The sequence below is a fragment of the Diorhabda carinulata genome, chromosome 2 (assembly GCF_026250575.1).
Source record: "Diorhabda carinulata isolate Delta chromosome 2, icDioCari1.1, whole genome shotgun sequence".
NCBI lineage: Eukaryota > Metazoa > Arthropoda > Insecta > Coleoptera > Chrysomelidae > Diorhabda > Diorhabda carinulata.
The window spans coordinates 4,281,498-4,299,174 of NC_079461.1; the positions used below are offsets into that span (position 1 = coordinate 4,281,498).

The 17,677-nt window shown below is 30.3% G+C and overlaps 4 protein-coding genes across 5 annotated transcripts; 3 read left to right on the forward strand and 1 right to left on the reverse strand.

The window, feature by feature from the left end:
- The first annotated feature begins 1,995 nt into the window (after window positions 1–1,995).
- LOC130903638 (ADP-ribosylation factor-like protein 13B) lies at window positions 1,996–8,213 on the forward strand. 2 transcript variants are annotated; one of them, XM_057815863.1, is made up of 3 exons: window positions 1,996–2,257; window positions 4,092–4,296; window positions 6,465–8,213. In XM_057815863.1, the coding sequence occupies exons 1-3, from the start codon at window positions 2,223–2,225 to the stop codon at window positions 7,473–7,475; spliced, it is 1,251 nt and encodes a 416-aa protein (XP_057671846.1). In that variant the 5' UTR covers window positions 1,996–2,222; the 3' UTR covers window positions 7,476–8,213. The 2 variants fall into 2 exon arrangements, with proteins under 2 accessions (XP_057671846.1, XP_057671847.1); XM_057815864.1 differs by lacking the exons at window positions 1,996–2,257; window positions 4,092–4,296 and adding an exon at window positions 5,381–5,810 and having other exon boundaries at window positions 6,490–8,213.
- Window positions 8,214–10,295: 2,082 nt separating this feature from the next.
- On the reverse strand, window positions 10,296–11,629 carry LOC130904138 (ubiquitin-conjugating enzyme E2 J1-like). The gene is made up of 5 exons (XM_057816724.1): window positions 11,442–11,629; window positions 11,183–11,388; window positions 10,791–11,105; window positions 10,565–10,737; window positions 10,296–10,507 (listed from the first exon to the last, which is right to left on the reverse strand). The coding sequence occupies exons 1-5, from the start codon at window positions 11,476–11,478 to the stop codon at window positions 10,426–10,428; spliced, it is 813 nt and encodes a 270-aa protein (XP_057672707.1). The 5' UTR covers window positions 11,479–11,629; the 3' UTR covers window positions 10,296–10,425.
- Window positions 11,630–11,720: 91 nt separating this feature from the next.
- On the forward strand, window positions 11,721–12,701 carry LOC130904137 (protein KTI12 homolog). Its single transcript, XM_057816723.1, has one exon. The coding sequence runs from the start codon at window positions 11,794–11,796 to the stop codon at window positions 12,625–12,627; it is 834 nt and encodes a 277-aa protein (XP_057672706.1). The 5' UTR covers window positions 11,721–11,793; the 3' UTR covers window positions 12,628–12,701.
- Window positions 12,702–13,537: 836 nt separating this feature from the next.
- LOC130904139 (translocating chain-associated membrane protein 1) lies at window positions 13,538–16,701 on the forward strand. Its single transcript, XM_057816725.1, has 7 exons — window positions 13,538–13,906; window positions 13,981–14,145; window positions 14,517–14,845; window positions 14,993–15,102; window positions 15,751–15,934; window positions 16,187–16,296; window positions 16,424–16,701. The coding sequence occupies exons 1-7, from the start codon at window positions 13,778–13,780 to the stop codon at window positions 16,501–16,503; spliced, it is 1,107 nt and encodes a 368-aa protein (XP_057672708.1). The 5' UTR covers window positions 13,538–13,777; the 3' UTR covers window positions 16,504–16,701.
- Window positions 16,702–17,677: the final 976 nt, after the last annotated feature.

Genomic DNA, 17,677 nt, shown 5'->3' on the forward strand with positions numbered 1-17,677 from the left:
AAATAATATCAGTTAACATACATTTTAACAACTAGCTTCATTCTCAAGAGGAAGAAATGGATGTTATAGCTACCAATTCGAATTAAACCAATTTTTCTAGATAAAAATAAGGAGTTTTGATTGTCAATGACAACAATACTAAAGTTACACAATCTAATGCTACGTTTACACGCTTGCCAATGCTTGTCACACGTTCCCAAGCCTCCAATATTTGACAAACGCTTGAATGTCATTCACATGCTTGTAAGTTAGTGTGTTCCGGACAGGTAAACTTGGGAGACGTAGGTTTTGAACTTGTATCGACTATTGCCTTCGATTTGACTTTATTTTATACCAAATATGTGATGGTGTTAATAATAACAAACACGCCGATAGCTCGCGACACTAAACAAGTGCAAACATGTAAATAGTTGCAAGTGCTAGCTACAAACTTCTTTCGATTCATTTTGATGGAAATGTATTGGTTATTGACAGAATTCACCAGTGTTGCCAGCTCTCGATACATAAATAGAGACCCTCGTGTTTAATTTCTTACAATATTCAATGTTTGTATTTCTAATTAATATAGATGAATATTTCAATTTAATCATGAAAAGAATGAAACGAAAATTTATATTAAAATCATAAGCCCAGTAAAAATGTTTGTTTTAATGAATATCATGATGAAATCATCTACGGCTTACAAAATAATACATCCACGTCCCACCTTGTAAGAATAAGTTAACACGTAAAATAGATGCTAAGAAGAAATGGTTACATAACCTCGTCTGTTCTGCGAATGCGTTAGATTTACAATTGATTTCATCCTTAAGCTCAAGGGTACTAAGGTTAGACCTTGTTATTAAATACATAATTAAATTTTCGCTTATTGTATCAGTTTTTTATATATCTAAGTAAATAATTTTTAAATGATCTTCAATAATGTAACACTCTATTTGGTTGTTATATATTTATTTATTTATTTGGAGACATAATAAATAGATAATCAAAAAAACTTAGTTTATACAGTATGTCTTATTAACAGTAGCTCCAGATGTTTTTTTTAGTAAAATCGGATTGAAATAAATAATACAATAAATAAGATTCAATGCTGTCTACTTTTATTTATTGTAAACACTCCTTTCAGCTTTACAAATAAGTCACGAAATAAAATTGTTGAAAGGCTTTTAAATAAAAAATTAAATGTTGTGTCAAAGTATCACTTAGGTCAAAATTATGGCCGCAAATGGAGCAATTATAATCTTTGTTCATTTTGTATGCATCTAAATCGCAATCAAAACAACAACACATTACCATAATGGCTTTTAAAAACAAAATATGTCTAGTGGTTTTCAGTCGTGACTTCATCTATATTTATTTTAAGGAAAATGCGGTGTTGCGAGGCACTGCGCATGCGTGTCCTTTTTTACCAACGCAGATGCTCGTTGTTCAATCGCGTATGTTCCGTTACGGTTGCGAACGCCGAGATGATGGGTACATTAGAAGTAACTTTCGCTGTTAGGTTATCAATTATTATTGTATTTATGAAAATCCAAAAAAAATTTAAAAAAAGGCGTAAACAAAGATAGTGTCCTCTGTATTTTGTCATTAAAGAATTCGTTCACAGGATATTCAATATAGCATCCAAGCATCATGCAACTGTTTTTGTCTATAAAATTTATAACTTGGATCCCGTAGTACGGGTTCTGTTTGATATATTTCTAAAAAAATTTATCCATATATGTAATTCGTTATTGTAATGTTTTACTGACACGTGCATATAACAGACACAGGAGCGAGAGCAGGCGATACACCCCGAGACATATCGAGACAAGGCGACTGTACACTCTCGCACTCAGCATGCTTCGTGGTGTCTCGCAGAAGGTGTACAACGGCCATTAATGATCTTTTATGTGACCAACAAAACTCCTGTTGACAGTGTTCAAAGTCGTAACCATAACAACCGTAAATCATCACATTGACTTCATTTATCAAACAATTTTTTAATCTCGCGAAAGTTGTTAATAGAATGGATAATACCTTGTTTGTAAATCTTTACATTATTTTGGAAACATATTTACCAGATACCGCGGAAACAAGTTTTTTTAACAAAAAAACTGTTTATAAATTTCGCAAATGTAATATTGATTGACGGCGACTTTTGTTTATATTTTTGACATATGTTTGTGTACATTTATTTCTTCAAATGACATGAATTCGGAATACAGTTACATTTTATTGAAATGGGTAATTATTGTTGCAAAGAGAAACGAAAAAAGTGAGTATTAATATTTAATTATTATTTAAAAATACGTCATTTATATTTCTTCGTTTATTATTCACAAATTACTACTTGGAACTACGTTTTTAATATAGACAAATACACTCCGCCAAAAAAATATTGCATCTATCTATCTAATCATTGCATTGAGAATATTTATTATTATTATTTAAATAATAAAAAATAATCAGATAGCCTTAAATGTTTTTTGTATATAAATTAATAACAGATAGAACGTGATATAAAAGTATATAATGTATATACATATATTATGTTAAAGTTAAAGGAACTCAGAAACAGAAAATACATTACAAAATTAATTCTTTTAAAACTAAATAAATGCCTTTTCTAGCACTAATCACATCACAATTTTGATCAAATCCTGTAATTTTCGTCCAAATCTCGATACGCATACACCGGTATGCCGAGTTGTCGGTTCAAATTTGACACGTCTCGTTCGAATCCAAATATTTTCTTGGCCATTAAGATTAGGTTAGGTTGTACATATGCACCGAGTTTTTATGTGTATGCGATATTTTTATGTGCCTTAGCCGCTTACCCAGTATTTAAGACCAGGTATTGTAGAGTTGGTCTTACTCTTATTTTCTTTTAAAAGATTGTATTCTATCATAAAATCGTAGTGCCCGGGTGCGCCAAGGCTACACAAAGAAACAATAATTGCAATTCGAAAAAAAACGGGTTTTGAATACTTAGTTTTTCAATAAATGAAAATTTAATGGAGCAGTGGATAGGAGTCTGTAATCGAGAGGATAAAACTAATTTAAAATATGGTGAATTTCCAATCATGAACTTGGCTTTCCGTTTGCCGTTGCCGTCCGCGAGTAACAATTTCAATTTGACTTTCGTAGCAAATTCTACACCCTATTAATAAACTTGAATTGCTGTCGTTAACCTAAAAATTTATTTATTCTCGTGTGTACTGCTTTTTGTTTTCGAATTAATTTGTGTTTTTGTTTGAAATGCGGTATTTATGGACGATATTATGGAAAACAAGCAAAGTCAAAAAACTACCATAGATAAACAAATAAAAGCTCTAACGTCATAAGTCAAAATCAAGTGACAAACTCAAACTGATGTGATTGGCTCTTTTCTATTGCTACGAACAGCCGACGGGAAAAGATAAAATTGGTCAATGTTTTTAATTTTGTAACAGCAAACGGAATTCCTATTTCTGCCAAAAAATAATAATACCTATTTTATGTTGTGAATTCACTTGTGGAATTAAAAAAAACAAACGGTTACAGTATAGTTGAAAATTTACCTACATATTTTGCTAGCAATGGATCTGTGCTTTGAAATAAATTTTTGTATAAGATATCACTTATTTACGTGCTTATTAATTTTAGTGCGTGTCTGTTCCATTCATTTCGAAGACTATAGTTCCATATAATACAAAGTATCTAGGATTAAAACTGAAATAAATAAATTGTCATAATTCTGCTAATCACATTTTTAAGATTCACTTATTTCACGGAACAGACAAGAATTTATATTCCTTGTTAACAGCAAGCGGCCTTATGAACGTGTAATTTATATTGTAAATTCGATAACCATATATTTATAATTCATATATAGACATGTCTGCAACAAATATTACTTTTGGAACCAAAATAAAACTATAACATGTATACATTATACATAATACTTCAAATTTTGATTCCAACTTGACATCATATTGTGCCTAAGATCGCGTGTGCTTGCGCATGAGCATTGAATGTGTATCATGGTCCAAATTGAGTTTCACTGTTCTATTTTCAGGTTCAATAGATTTTTATGGTTTTACATTTCTATTTCTTATACTTATTTTCAGGAAACTTACCTTATTATTGTTAGGATTAGATAACGCTGGTAAAACTAGAGCAGCAAACGGTCTGATTGGAGAGAGAGTTAATTCTCCAATACCAACTGTTGGTTTTTCTGTTTTGAATTTGAAATATGCAAATTATGCCGTTAAGATTTTCGATTTAGGTGGAGGACCGAATATTAGAGACATTTGGCAAGAATATTTTGTTAACGTAAGTTTAAAATTTATTTCTAATTATCAGAATGTGACATGAAATTAATATTATAAACTTTTTATTACTCAAATAATTTCGAGACTGCAATTATTCTAATACTAAATGAATATTCGCTGGTAAAACAACAAACTTTCGTATATTTATTCATATATACAAATTATTTAACTGACTATAAACTACAACGACTCCACCTGACAACTGAGTATTTAGCTACTGAAAGTTCGTTTTATTTTCCCCACAACGCTTTTGTCAGTTCGTTAGTAAGCGTGCATGATTGCCAAATGTCCATTTTACGTTATCTTTTACGAAATTCGTTTTACCATTGTTGTGAAAACAATACAATGAAACAGATTTTAATCTGAAACAGTGTTTTATTAATTAATTAAGTACCGTATAATTTATTTATCTTTTATTTATTATTGTAACAAAAATCAATTATTAGTCAGTAATCTCACTTTTCTTGTCCTATCAGCCCGTTAAATTGCAATACACATTACTTTCATAGGTAAACGTATTACATTAACTTCTATTAAAAAACGCAATGATTTTACTACATTTAATAGGTAAAATCGTACAGGAAAATACATGTAAATTACTTGTTGGACTATATATTTATAAAGGTTTGTTTAACTATTTAAATCGTGCAACGCCGCCTAGTCAAGGCATAGTTTTTGTTTCTGTGATATGTGCGATTCTTCGTGTTTTTGTTACCGTTTTTTATGTATACAGATTAGAATATTCACTTTTTTATCAAATTCTAATTTTGTATTTCGGGGAAGTGACAGCACAGATCACCTAGAACTATGATGAAATATAAATTTGGAAATGTAATCGTTGTAATCATATTAGGATAAAAGTATTAAAATTATTGGCAAAGAAAATAGCTAATTGAAATTCAATTACTTGAACTTGATAATAAATTCCTTGCATTTAATTTAATATTGTTTATAGCAAACAGCCGTCTATTGAAACGTTGCAAAGGATTTGGGAACGAATACATTACATTAATACATTTGTAATTTTATACACAACATTTATTAAAAGTAATTTTAAAAAATTAAAACGGTACATAATCAAAAAGATACAAAAACACGAGCACAACACAACCACAGAATTAATACGATAATGAATCATTAGAGAAAATGTAAAATGTACACCAACATTAAATTACCAGCTCTGTTTCAAATTCGCCAACTTGATATCTATTTATGCTGGCAGACCAATCTGGGGCTCTAAACTTCAATTAGAAATTTGATTCAATTTTGTGAAATATGAAATATGTGGTGTGTGGATGACACGCTATTGTTGATAAGTTACATTTTTTGAAGAATTATTCTAATTCACTTGATTATTTCTAATCGAAGCAAATCAGTGTTATAGTACATTCACTAACACCACTTTATAGGAGAATAAACCATTGCTACCAACTTTTGGCGTTATACTTTCCTAGTATAATATAATGACAGTCAACTAACAAGGCATAATGCTACAAAATTTCGTATTTATAGATTGTAAGTTACATTATTTGATGATTTTTTCACATTTTAGTTTTATATATTTTTAATATTTAATAAAGTTAGCAAAACTAAAACTGAATAAAAGGGTGCAAAAATAAGAAAAGTTTATTAATTGACTATTCTATTGAATGTTTCGTTCTTTTTGATTGGAATTATTACTTTTTGTTGGTTTTTCATATTTTCAAACATATATTTGCTAATTTCTGATAATTACCCGAAGTTTTGCTGTAAAAACAATTTATATTATAATCACAAGCCACTATTTTCTCATTTTCTAATTAACAAAGCAACAGTTTAGAAGACACAAAGTTATCTTGACTTAATTATTGTAAAAATAGTTTTGAGAATCCACGAAGCCACAGTAAAAACAAAGCACAAAAGTAAACCACAATATTGAAAACTATATACTAAAACTGAAATAAATAATGCAAACGTCACAATGTAAATATAACCTCCTAATACGAAACTTTTCCCTTTGGATAGTACTTCTGATTGATGATGACTATATATCGAGAATGACCTTGAAGAAATGTGATCTTACGAGGGATCTTCCAAAAATAGTTTACATAAAGTTTCGATTCTGGGCGAAAGCAAAACCTCTAAAAAATCATATTAATTTATATCATAAACAATTTTGGTTATTTTCAGGCTCACGGTGTAATTTTCGTTATAGACTCCAGCGACATATCCAGATTTGTCGAAGTGAAAATGGTCCTCGAAGGAATTCTACGTAGCGATAAAATAGCCGGCAAACCAATTCTGATTTTGGCCAATAAACAAGACCAAGAAAACGCCGTCGACGAAATAGAAATAATCGAATATTTAAATTTGGAATATTTGGTCAACACAAGAAAATGTCCGACGTTAGTACAAAGCTGTTCGGCTTCGGAAAATAAAGTAGATAAATTAGATACTGGCGTTCAGAAAGGTTACAATTGGTTAATGGGTTACATAGACAAACATTACGAGACTTTGAACCAGAGAGTGGAAATCGACGTACGCGAACAAGAATTAAAAGAAAAACAAGAATTACTGGAAAAGATACAGAATATACGTTCCTTACATGCATTAGAAGAAAATAAAACAGACGAAGATACCATACAAACTTATTCTGATTATATGAAAACGTTAAACGGACAAGCGAAAGTACTCAAAGAAGAACCCAGTACGTCTATGATAGACTACGAAGAAGCGAATACCAGTTCGACCAATGACGAAACGTCGGATTCTTCGGGATCAGCTGCTCCAGTATATATTTCAAATACGTACGCGCCTACAGAAAGACCGAAATCGGCCGTTGAGTTAGTGAAACGACAATTACAATTGAGTAATGGCACGCAAAAGACCAAAGTGCGAACTAGATCGAATAAGACCGCCCCTATAAATCTATACGGTACGCGCATGCCTCGTTCGGCGGACGAGAGACGCAAAGAAACTTTGTTTGACAGAAGGAATCTTAAATCGGCGGATAATGTTCTTTTCACGATAAGCGGTAGAGTTACTGATGATATTAAAGTCGTTGATTCCAGCGGTGATCATAATATGATCAATTTAAATAATTATGGCTGTAAGTTACCGCCGTTGAGAGATTCCGAAGTGCCTTGGGTACATAAACCGAATAGACAAGGGGACGGTTTGAGTATTGTAGATATTTTGTAGTAATTTTATGTTTTTTAGAAAACTTTTTCTATTATTATGTAAGGAACTTGTTCATTCAACCCCGTAAAAACATATCATCTCTTAAAATTGATATAAAAACAATGTATGCAATTCTCAATACATACAAAACTTTATGGCAATGTATGCAATTCTCAATACATACAAGAATAAAATTAATAGCTTTGTTCGTGGGTGTGATTTCGAATCAGCTTAGGAACTAATCGCATGCGCACTTTCTAAATTGGCTCCTACCCCACTTAACGTAACGCGATCGACAAATTTGAGAGTGCGCATGCGATAGTTTCCGTAAACTGATTCGGAATCAAACCTGCAAAACAAAGCTAATATAAAACTTTCACTTCAACTTATGCTACACTTAATACAAGATCATAAACAAAGTTTTATACCGTTTGCAAAGAATAATTGATAATTTTATTCGTAAATTCACTATTTAAATCAACTAGTAAAATCTTTATATAAAATATTTTATATGGATATAAGGAATAATAACGTTTCATGGTGTAATTGGAAGAAAGGTTACATTCAACAATATCTAACGTTTACAAACCTCTATAGTATTTGTTTTATCTATGTAGACAGTTGAATTTATATAAATGACGTAATACTTCAAGATTTATTATGTTTAATAATTTAACAGTACCTATGTAAGTACGAATCAAAAAGTCTGTTTAATATTATTAAAATATATTTTCGAAATATAATATTATGTAATTAAAATATAGTTTTATTTTGCACATAGTGTGTAAATTTCCCAGTATTCTTTTATTATTTCTACATCCACTTTTCAATTTATATATTGTACAATAAAAAGAATCCTGCTAGATCTGTCTATTATACAAACGTTCATATAAAGTTATACAAAATTTTATAATTATAATATTTACAGGTTACCGACCCTCAAAAAATATCCACCAAGAGTGGAATTAATAAACTTATTTGATTCAGTTTTGATTATCTTATTTAATTAGAATCTACTTTTTCAGTGACGATGTAATGATCGCAATTTACATTCACAATTTTATATAAAGCGTGTAAATTGCCATAGCAATTATAGCGAATGAAAAAATGGAGCACTGAATTAATAAAAGTTGACTTTATTGATCAGATAGGGCTAATTAATATTGCGTGACCACGTTTGTGCGAATAGGGAACAAACGATGTGACCTTCAATATATTTGCAATAAAATATAACGACGAATTGCCGCTAATATACTAATATACATCATCTGCATGCCACAACGTTTAGCATTAAATAGGTTCTCTAATGAGTTCTTTCAAATTAACATAAAATAAATACTAATGCACGTAATTGAAAAGCAAAATGATTATTTGGTACATTAAGCAACGGATCATTCATTTATATCGATTTGTCTCATCATAATTATTGGAACAATGGAATTTGCAATGTACTCTACTATTGTTTAGTTTTTACGTTAAATTTACAATTTTGAAGTGAAAAATGAAGAACATAATATCGAAATCAATAGCAGCTACATGGCATCAATCGTCGTTTTAAGTTTATTGTTGTCAAAGTGAGGTTTAATTCTGTTGTAGTTTTTTTTTAGTTTGTCGTTTTTCATTTGGATTTTATAATTATTATCCTAATATGGGTAGTTAATTAGTATTGTAGTGAAAATCCTCAATCTACGTGAAATTTTATATTAACTACAGATAAAAAGTGGCAACCGTGTAAACCATCTGTCATATTATGTCTGAAAACTTATAACGAAGCAGTTTATTTTATATTATTAAACTGTTTATACATATATATTTAAAGAATTTTCTCCAAATGAACTTTCATTGAATTTTATATATTAACAGTAGTTGAGGATTTAATCTTATTTCTTTTGTAAAGGTATTTCGCCAAAAAAAAGAGCAGAAGAGAGCTGAACGTTGAACATCAATTTTAAAAATGTGAATATTATTGGTTCTTGAAATGATTTAGTACCTTTCAGAACGCGAATAAAACCAAGATTCGTTCTACCAATGTTCAGGGCCGGTCTAGACTCATTTGCTCTGTTAGCCATAAGCTAGAATCTTTCATTGATTCTAGCTTGTGACTTTTTAAATTATTCTATTCAGAAATTTTCGTTGAAGTTGCTTAATATTGTCACGAAATTTGAAGATTTACCTTTGTTTAGCTAAATTTTTTGTAAATTGCAATTTATAAAATATATAAAAATAAATATTTCTTGAAAATATTTATAAAGTGAAACCGCTTGGAAACTCATCGAAAACGCTGTTAATAATACATGGTATAATATGGGTGCATTCCATTAATCGTTTACGGCTTCTGAAATACTCTTTTGGAGCATTGCACATGTGTGTTTCCATCAGGTTAGGCGCATGTCTAGATGTTTGTTTGATTGTTTAGAGTGACTTCTGGACCCTTGTCTCTATGGTTGGTGAAAGTTACTCGAACAGACTTTAACTCATATGCTTCAATTTCTATAATCAGTTTTATACCTTATTGAGATAAAGCAATGTTGTATTTGATGCTACATCTTTATGTGATTTGGCGGTACCGTCTGCAAATATGATTGATAATGCGTCATTGCTGTTTGGTAGATCAGCAGTGAAGAGGAGATGGAGTAGTGGCTCCAAAACACTGCCTTGTGGTACTTTGGTGTTTTTTCATCAAGGTATTTAACCAAAAAGTAGCAATTTTTGAGGATGGCAAATGAGAATAAGAATAAAAATATTTTTTAAACAATATTATATTAATTCACAATATTTTAGCAAGTACAATTTTTTAGTGTCGTTAATAAGGTTGTGAATTATAAATAATTTTAGACACAGTTGATTTGTACAACAAATTTGTCTTTATTCGCAACTTATTACATAATACTTCTTTATAGGTAGAACATAATTTATTTACTGTTGATTTGGTATAAAATTCTCTACTATTTTATACATATAAAATGGAATATTATACGAAGAAAAGTCGCCTTATTAGAAGGAGAACTATTATCGTTATTATAATCCATATTGCAGCAGTCCATAATTTATCGCTAAAAAATATTAAATTAAAAAAGCTTTGATAGAATTTTTTTCCAAATAAAACTTACTTATTAGACCTTTGGATTGAATCTACGAGTAGTGGATCAGTTACTTGAATAACATCTTCATCAGTTTCATCTATTTGTTGGGTTGTAATTCTTTGCCTAAGTTCTCCATCGACATTAATATTTTCAGAGTTATTTGAATGGTCGATTTCTTTTTTATCAGCGTCTTCTTCGGCCTAAAATGAGTATTATGAATTCTAAATTAATGTATCAGATTAAATTAATATACCTTTAGAGCGATCTGTTTAAGTAATGAAGTTTCTTCCTGTGTTAATTTAGGACTTATTACCAAATCTTGTTCTTCCAATTTTTCTGATATCTTTCCACATATTGAACACTCCCAATTTTTTGATTTTTTAGCTAAAAGTTGCCTTTCCTCAGGTGTATATTCTAAAGAACCAATAGCACCAGTCGATGATGTTGGCATGAATGCTATTAGTGCCAAAAGGGCAGTACGAATCGACCAAGAGGGTTGCCAAGTTTCTGGATGATGACCCGATATTGATAAACAAATTTTCTTATTAATTTCAAACCTCCCATTTGGCTATAATATATTTACAATAATAAAACCTTTATTGAGGAGTACATACAAAGTAAATATTACTGCTTGATTATATTTACCGTTAATAAAATAATATTTGGAGGTTGCATAGGATATTGGGATGGTAATGAAATCCTTCCATGATAATATCCCCCCTCAAATTCCGTTCCTGGAGGACCCCTAACAGTGAAATGCCATTCAAATAAATTATCTTCTACTGGACACGCGAAATATTCATCGGTAGGTTTCGCTAATTCAATAGCTTCTCTCATTAAACGTTTTACACCTACGAATTTTTAATGTTTAAATGGATTTTAAAACATATTTCGTAAAACATACCAGGGCTTTTAAGATTGTATTTGGTTTCTAAAGACATTTTTGTTGTTTCAATACGAAAATTTTGCAAATTTCTTAATATCTTATCTAGCTTGATGACACTTTCCGGAAATTATTCATTTAAAATGCTAAACAAACTAAAAACAAATAATTATCACACGTCAGAACTCGAACAGTCAAACTCAGCTGATAGGAGAGAGGAGTATAAATAATTTTATGGCCTAGAAAATTGTAACTTACAACCAGATTTTCTTCTTTTTTTTCCATTGGTAGATAAATAGAAATGAAACATAACCTTATAGTTAACACAAAGACACATACAAAGTTGTCTCTGCTAGTAGTTTAAACAAAAATAATGCCTTTAGTTGTGGTGACGGGTGTCCCAAGTAGCGGTAAAACTACAAGAAGTTTAGAGTTATTAAAATTTTTTGAACAACAAGGCAAGGAAGTACATATAATAAGTGAATTAGATCATATTTTAAAGGCAGGGTTTGAAAAAAATTCTTTTTATGATGATAAAGACAAAGAGAAGCATATTAGAGGTGTCTTAAAATCAGAAGTATTGAAATTGGTATCTTCTAATAATGTTGTAATATTAGATGCACTCAATTACATAAAGGGTTATAGGTATGAACTGTTTTGTGGAACTAAAGCTAACAAATGCACGCAATGTACATTGCACACTGAAATTAATCGAGATGAAGCTTGGAAATTCAATGAAAATAGGGAAAACGAAGCTGAAAAATATAATAGAGAAACCTTTGATGCTCTAGTGATGCGATATGAAGATCCAAATGGTAACAACAGATGGGATGCACCTTTATTCACAATATTTCCTCATCAAGTATTGGATCTAGATGGAATGTATACCAATCTGTTTAAAAAGAAAGCACCTAAACCAAATCTGTCTACACAAAATCCTCCGTTAAAATCAACAAACTTTTTATATGATTTAGATCAAATAACGAAAAAAATAGTGGATGACTTGATTAAAAATAAGAAGAGTGGGGTGAATGGATTAGTTAGTCTTTCTGGGTTCGATGATCTAAATATAGATATTACAGATATAAGTATTCAACAATTAATGAATTGTAGAAGACAATATATAACTTATTCTAAAACACATGCACCTGATCCTGATAAAATACCGATGTTATTTGTACAATATTTAACGACATCTTTGAAATAATTTAGGAAATGAATTTGATAATTATTTTTGTTTGTATACATTCAAATGATGGTAATATAATATTTGAAATAAAACACTTTTAACAATAACCTCATCCCTTTGACATGAGAGGTATGGCTATTGAATAATGATACCAGTGGTGTATATTTTTTGGATATTATGTATATTTATTTATCATCACCCTAAATATATACCCCCACATCGCTCTATGTGAATCTTCCATTATTTAGAACAATGCATGTTTCAACATCTTCACGGCCATCTTGATCACACTTAAACCACTCAAAAACAGGTGGACTTGGAAAACCTTCATTGCCATACACTTGTTTCAATAAATTATAAGTTTCAGTTGCAGTTTTTCCAATTTCATGTGAAATTTCACAACAATATTTTGTTTCATTTTTACGGCAAACAACAAAACAACCCCTATACAAATGAAGGCAACGGCTATACCGGTTTGTTTACCGACACTTAGACATCGCATTTGAAATTACATGAGTTACTTAATACTTTGTCTTAACGTAAAATATTGTGCATGAAGTTCTGCACCCTGATTAAAACTATTACCTAATATCCCTTCAATCAAGAAACAGTGACATGCATCTTTCTGCTCCTGTACCCATGGACAGTACTTTATACTTACTTTTTTTCTCAATAATCATTACTTATTTTGTTACTTAGGTAACCTACTTTAGCTTAACTACCGTAATAGAAAATATTCGAAATTATTCCTTACAGTCTTGAATAAGTTTTTATTATAAGAAAGGCTTTCTATTTTCAGAATTTTGAATAACCTTTATCAAGAAAATATATAAAGATTATTATAAATGACAATAAATATAATTAAGGTGACTGTAGTATAAACCACATTACGACCTCTCAATTTGATAAACAGAAGACGACAACTTTTGACAGATTACAAAAATGTCACTTTAATATTGCAAATACTCCGCTCTATGGCAAATAGGAAGTGTCGATGTCTGGTGTGACGTGTCTTTGCGTGGCACTTGCGGTACACTTGGATTGTTGTAAATGTAGATTAGTGGGGAAACACTTTTCGGTGGCAACTGGTGGCGGAGGTAACTTAGCTAACATAAGTTTATTATAAAGTAATATTTTTAGTATTAAAAAAAGGATAAAACAAAAAAAAATGGTAAAACCTGTAAGAAAAACCTCAAATAAAAACCCACCAATATTTAGTCACGAATTTGTCATTCAAAATCATGCTGATATCGTTTCTTGTGTTGCAATGGTGTTTGTAGTTGGCCTTATGGTGCAGGTAAGAGTAATATCGTGATATTGAGATAGTTTTACAGGAAGGAATGTTTGTCCCTAATATTTATTTTTATTTAGGCTACTTCACCATTGGCTTCAATTTTTATAACTCTGCAACATAATGTTACTGAAGCTGGAGAAGTGCCCCTTTACAGCCCTGGGGTAAAAGATTGGGCTTGTTTATTTTTCTACAGTTTAATATGCATAGTGATTCATGCTATTATTCAAGAATATGTATTAGATGTGAGTATTACTTTCAGAAAATTAATAACATAAGGTATTTAAGAGGTCAAACAAGGTTAATTTAGTGAGTTAAGAATGAGGTTGAAAGGGAAGTTAGTGATTTAGATACATTTTTGTGCATCTGTTTCACAGGATATGAGAATTTAGCTTGTTCAGATGACACATAAAAAGTATTTTTCCCACAATTTACTCACTCCCTAGCGAGATCTAGTACTAAATCTGTAAACTATATACAACTGATAGACCGATGGTCTGTTTGGAAGGTTAAATAATTACTTTAGATTGTATTTTTTTGTCAAATTAAATGAAATCCAGGATTGGAGAAGATGATAAAGAATTAAATAACTAATTTATATATATTTCAATTCCAGAAAATTTCTAAGAAATTACATCTTTCGAAATCAAAACTGGCAGTATTCACCACTAGTGGACAATTATCCATTTTCTACTTAATATCTGCAGGATGGGGTATTGATATTGTAATTAAAGAGAATTTCCTATTTGATATATCTCGTTTATGGTCTGATTACCCATCTCCAATGCCTTTCTTAACTAAATTGTATATAATTATACAATTGGCTTATAATCTCCATGAGATTCCTGAATTGTACTTCCAGAGGACTAAGAAGGAGGAATATGTTGGAAAGGCTACACAAAGTTTGGCAGCATTTTCACTTATTTTCATTCCTTATTTTTTGAAGTGAGTAAATTTCTATTTTGTAGATTTATATCAATTGAAAAAGAATATTCTTTGAAATATCTAAAATAAATAATTAATTATCAACTGATATACTTTGAAACAATTTATCACTGTTATTAATTATATTATTTACTTTTCATTTCGCAGCTTCAATCATTTGTTGGTATGTTTATTGGTTCTCCATCATCTTGCAGAATTAGTTTTTCACATTTTCCAACTAGTTCAAACTGTAGATAAAGATGAAAAATTCTCTAAAAGTAAGTTTTTATTTGTAGCGAATTTTTTTTGATTAAAAGTGAAAATTGATTAACCATATAACGTAAAACGGAAGTATTTTTACAGATATTTTCTGTTAAATGTATACCACTTTCCAAAGTGTAATTATATGCTATTCTGTTGTAATTAAACAAAATATTTCTATAAGTTGATGAAGCTAGATAATACTCTGTTATTTTATATATTTATATTTGTCAACAACTGTTATAATAGAACTTTCTGCGACAGACTTCTCTAGATACTCATTGTTCCGGTATTTATATGATGAAAAAATCAACTTTATCAAATTCTACTGTTTTGTTTGAATGGAGTTGTATGGTAGAATGTTTTCACATATTTCTCACATTTAGTTATACCAATTTACAGTATGTAATTGTTGTATTGTAATTGTATATTGTTCTAGTTAATTTATAGTTTATGTTCACCAAATTTCATTCTTCGACAAACAATAAATAAGAGGCAATAATCATTTGAACTACTTTATAGTAGTAGACAAAAAATAAGAACAGTTCCATTATTGGTATACATATAACTGCAAATATTTGTTTTCATTATTTTAATAATTATTTAGATACTAAAATAAGGGTATTTGGAATTGAAATAATGTTTTTGATGATTTTACATTTTAGTTACCTCTATGGTGTCAAACTGCATACAACTATCAGCTCGTGTTGGTAGCATAGTTTTGGCGATTTTGACTTTATGGTACGGTTTGGCACTTGGTGAACAAAAAGAACTGGATCTACAAACTGGTTACTTCAATACTCCCGTTATCCGTATTGGTGTCTTGGTAGGAGTTCTCGGACTTCAACTGTGAGTATTTTATATACAACTAAATTTCAATTTTTTCATGTTTGTTTTGATATTTTTGTCTGTCCACAATTTTTTGTTACTCACATTGTGGAGTGTGTGGATTTTGTTTATATTTAATAAGAGCATAACTAATTTCTCAATTTGAAACTTACAAATTTTGTGTTTTTCATTATTATGATCCTCCTTTTTGGTTGTTTCAATAAAAATAATATTTTTCAAATTATTTGATAGATAATGTGTTTTCTATTATAGATATTTGACATTCAACATAATTAGTCAAGAAATTGCCAGATCTCGTGAATCGCAAGTACTCAATGTTACTCCTAAAACCAAGACACAAAAGAAAGATAAATCTAAGAAAAGTAAGTAAGAAGTTGAAATTCTTCGTTTTTTTACGATTTTCTTCCTATATTGAAATTAGTTTTAAATTTAACTACCATTTATAATGTATAAATATGTTAATGGAGTGTATTAATTTTTCATTTGTAGGTAAGAAAAGTGATGAATCAGATTTACCAGAAGTAGATCAAAACACAAACAAGACTTTGAAGAAACAGAAAGCAAAATAAATGTGTTATAAACGCGCTCTATTTTTTTATAATTGATTTTTATTTTTCCATCCGTTCCTATAGTATATATCACATGTTTAATTGAAATTGTCTTTTTTAAAAAGATTTATTTACGTTAAGTATATTTTTTTATTACAATAATAATTGTAAGTTTGTCAAGTCCCTCCAAAATCCATTTTGAATAAATTGTTGAATAAACTTTGAGTTTCATTTATCAAACACTGCACAGAATATCCACAAATGGTTAAATGTTCATTCTTAAATTGTTCATAATAGAATTCCCTTTGACCTTTTGACAAATTAGGATCTGATTCTTAACCATTGCGCTGGCTTGGCTCAGCTGCATGATTACCCTAATCAACACGTCAATGAAATTCAGCAGCTTTTCTTCCTTAAAGCTGGTATCGGTTTATCCAGATGTAGATTTGATCGTCCCTCCGATTTCGCGTAGCTAGAGCCAGACCCTGATGTGGATGCAGTTTTACTACCTTTGGAGTTAACTGGAGCCGTCTCGGCAACCATGGCCTTCCTTCTCCCTTTTTTCTTCCACACCACACTCCCTTGTCAAAAGGGTAATAGTTCCATGATCCTTTGCCCTTCAGGGGAAGAGAACGATTTGTTAATGTCCCTGCTCTTAGGGTCATTCAAATTTCACAAAGCACTTGATTTGGGCTCAGGTACTATCCATACCCCAGCATGATTGCTTCCGCCTTGGGTTTAGCCAATAAAAATAAGCCGCTCTTTGCACCGGCACCCCTCTTCATACCGACATAAGTGCGACCACTGGAGCCCCTCACCAACGATTCCTTAGAGGGGGCTATTAAATTGTTTATTGACGTAAATAGTTATAGAAATCTCATGAGTTTAACTTTCAAATCTTGAAGCGAAAAATAGTAAATTAATAACTTTCCAAAATAGCATTGTAAACAATCTCAATTTAAAATTAGGTATAAAACACAAACATTTAATGTATTATTCTTACATATATGAAAATACAATTTCATTTTTTAAATCTCGAAACTACAGAAAAATATTTTTTAATTTTTCACTAAGAACTTCGATGATTTGTTACAAATTTCCGAATATTGATACAGTATCGCAATTTAGTTTATCCACCTTAGCGCTGAAGACATCGAAATTTACGTTTCATGTTACAACCAGTGTTGCCACAATT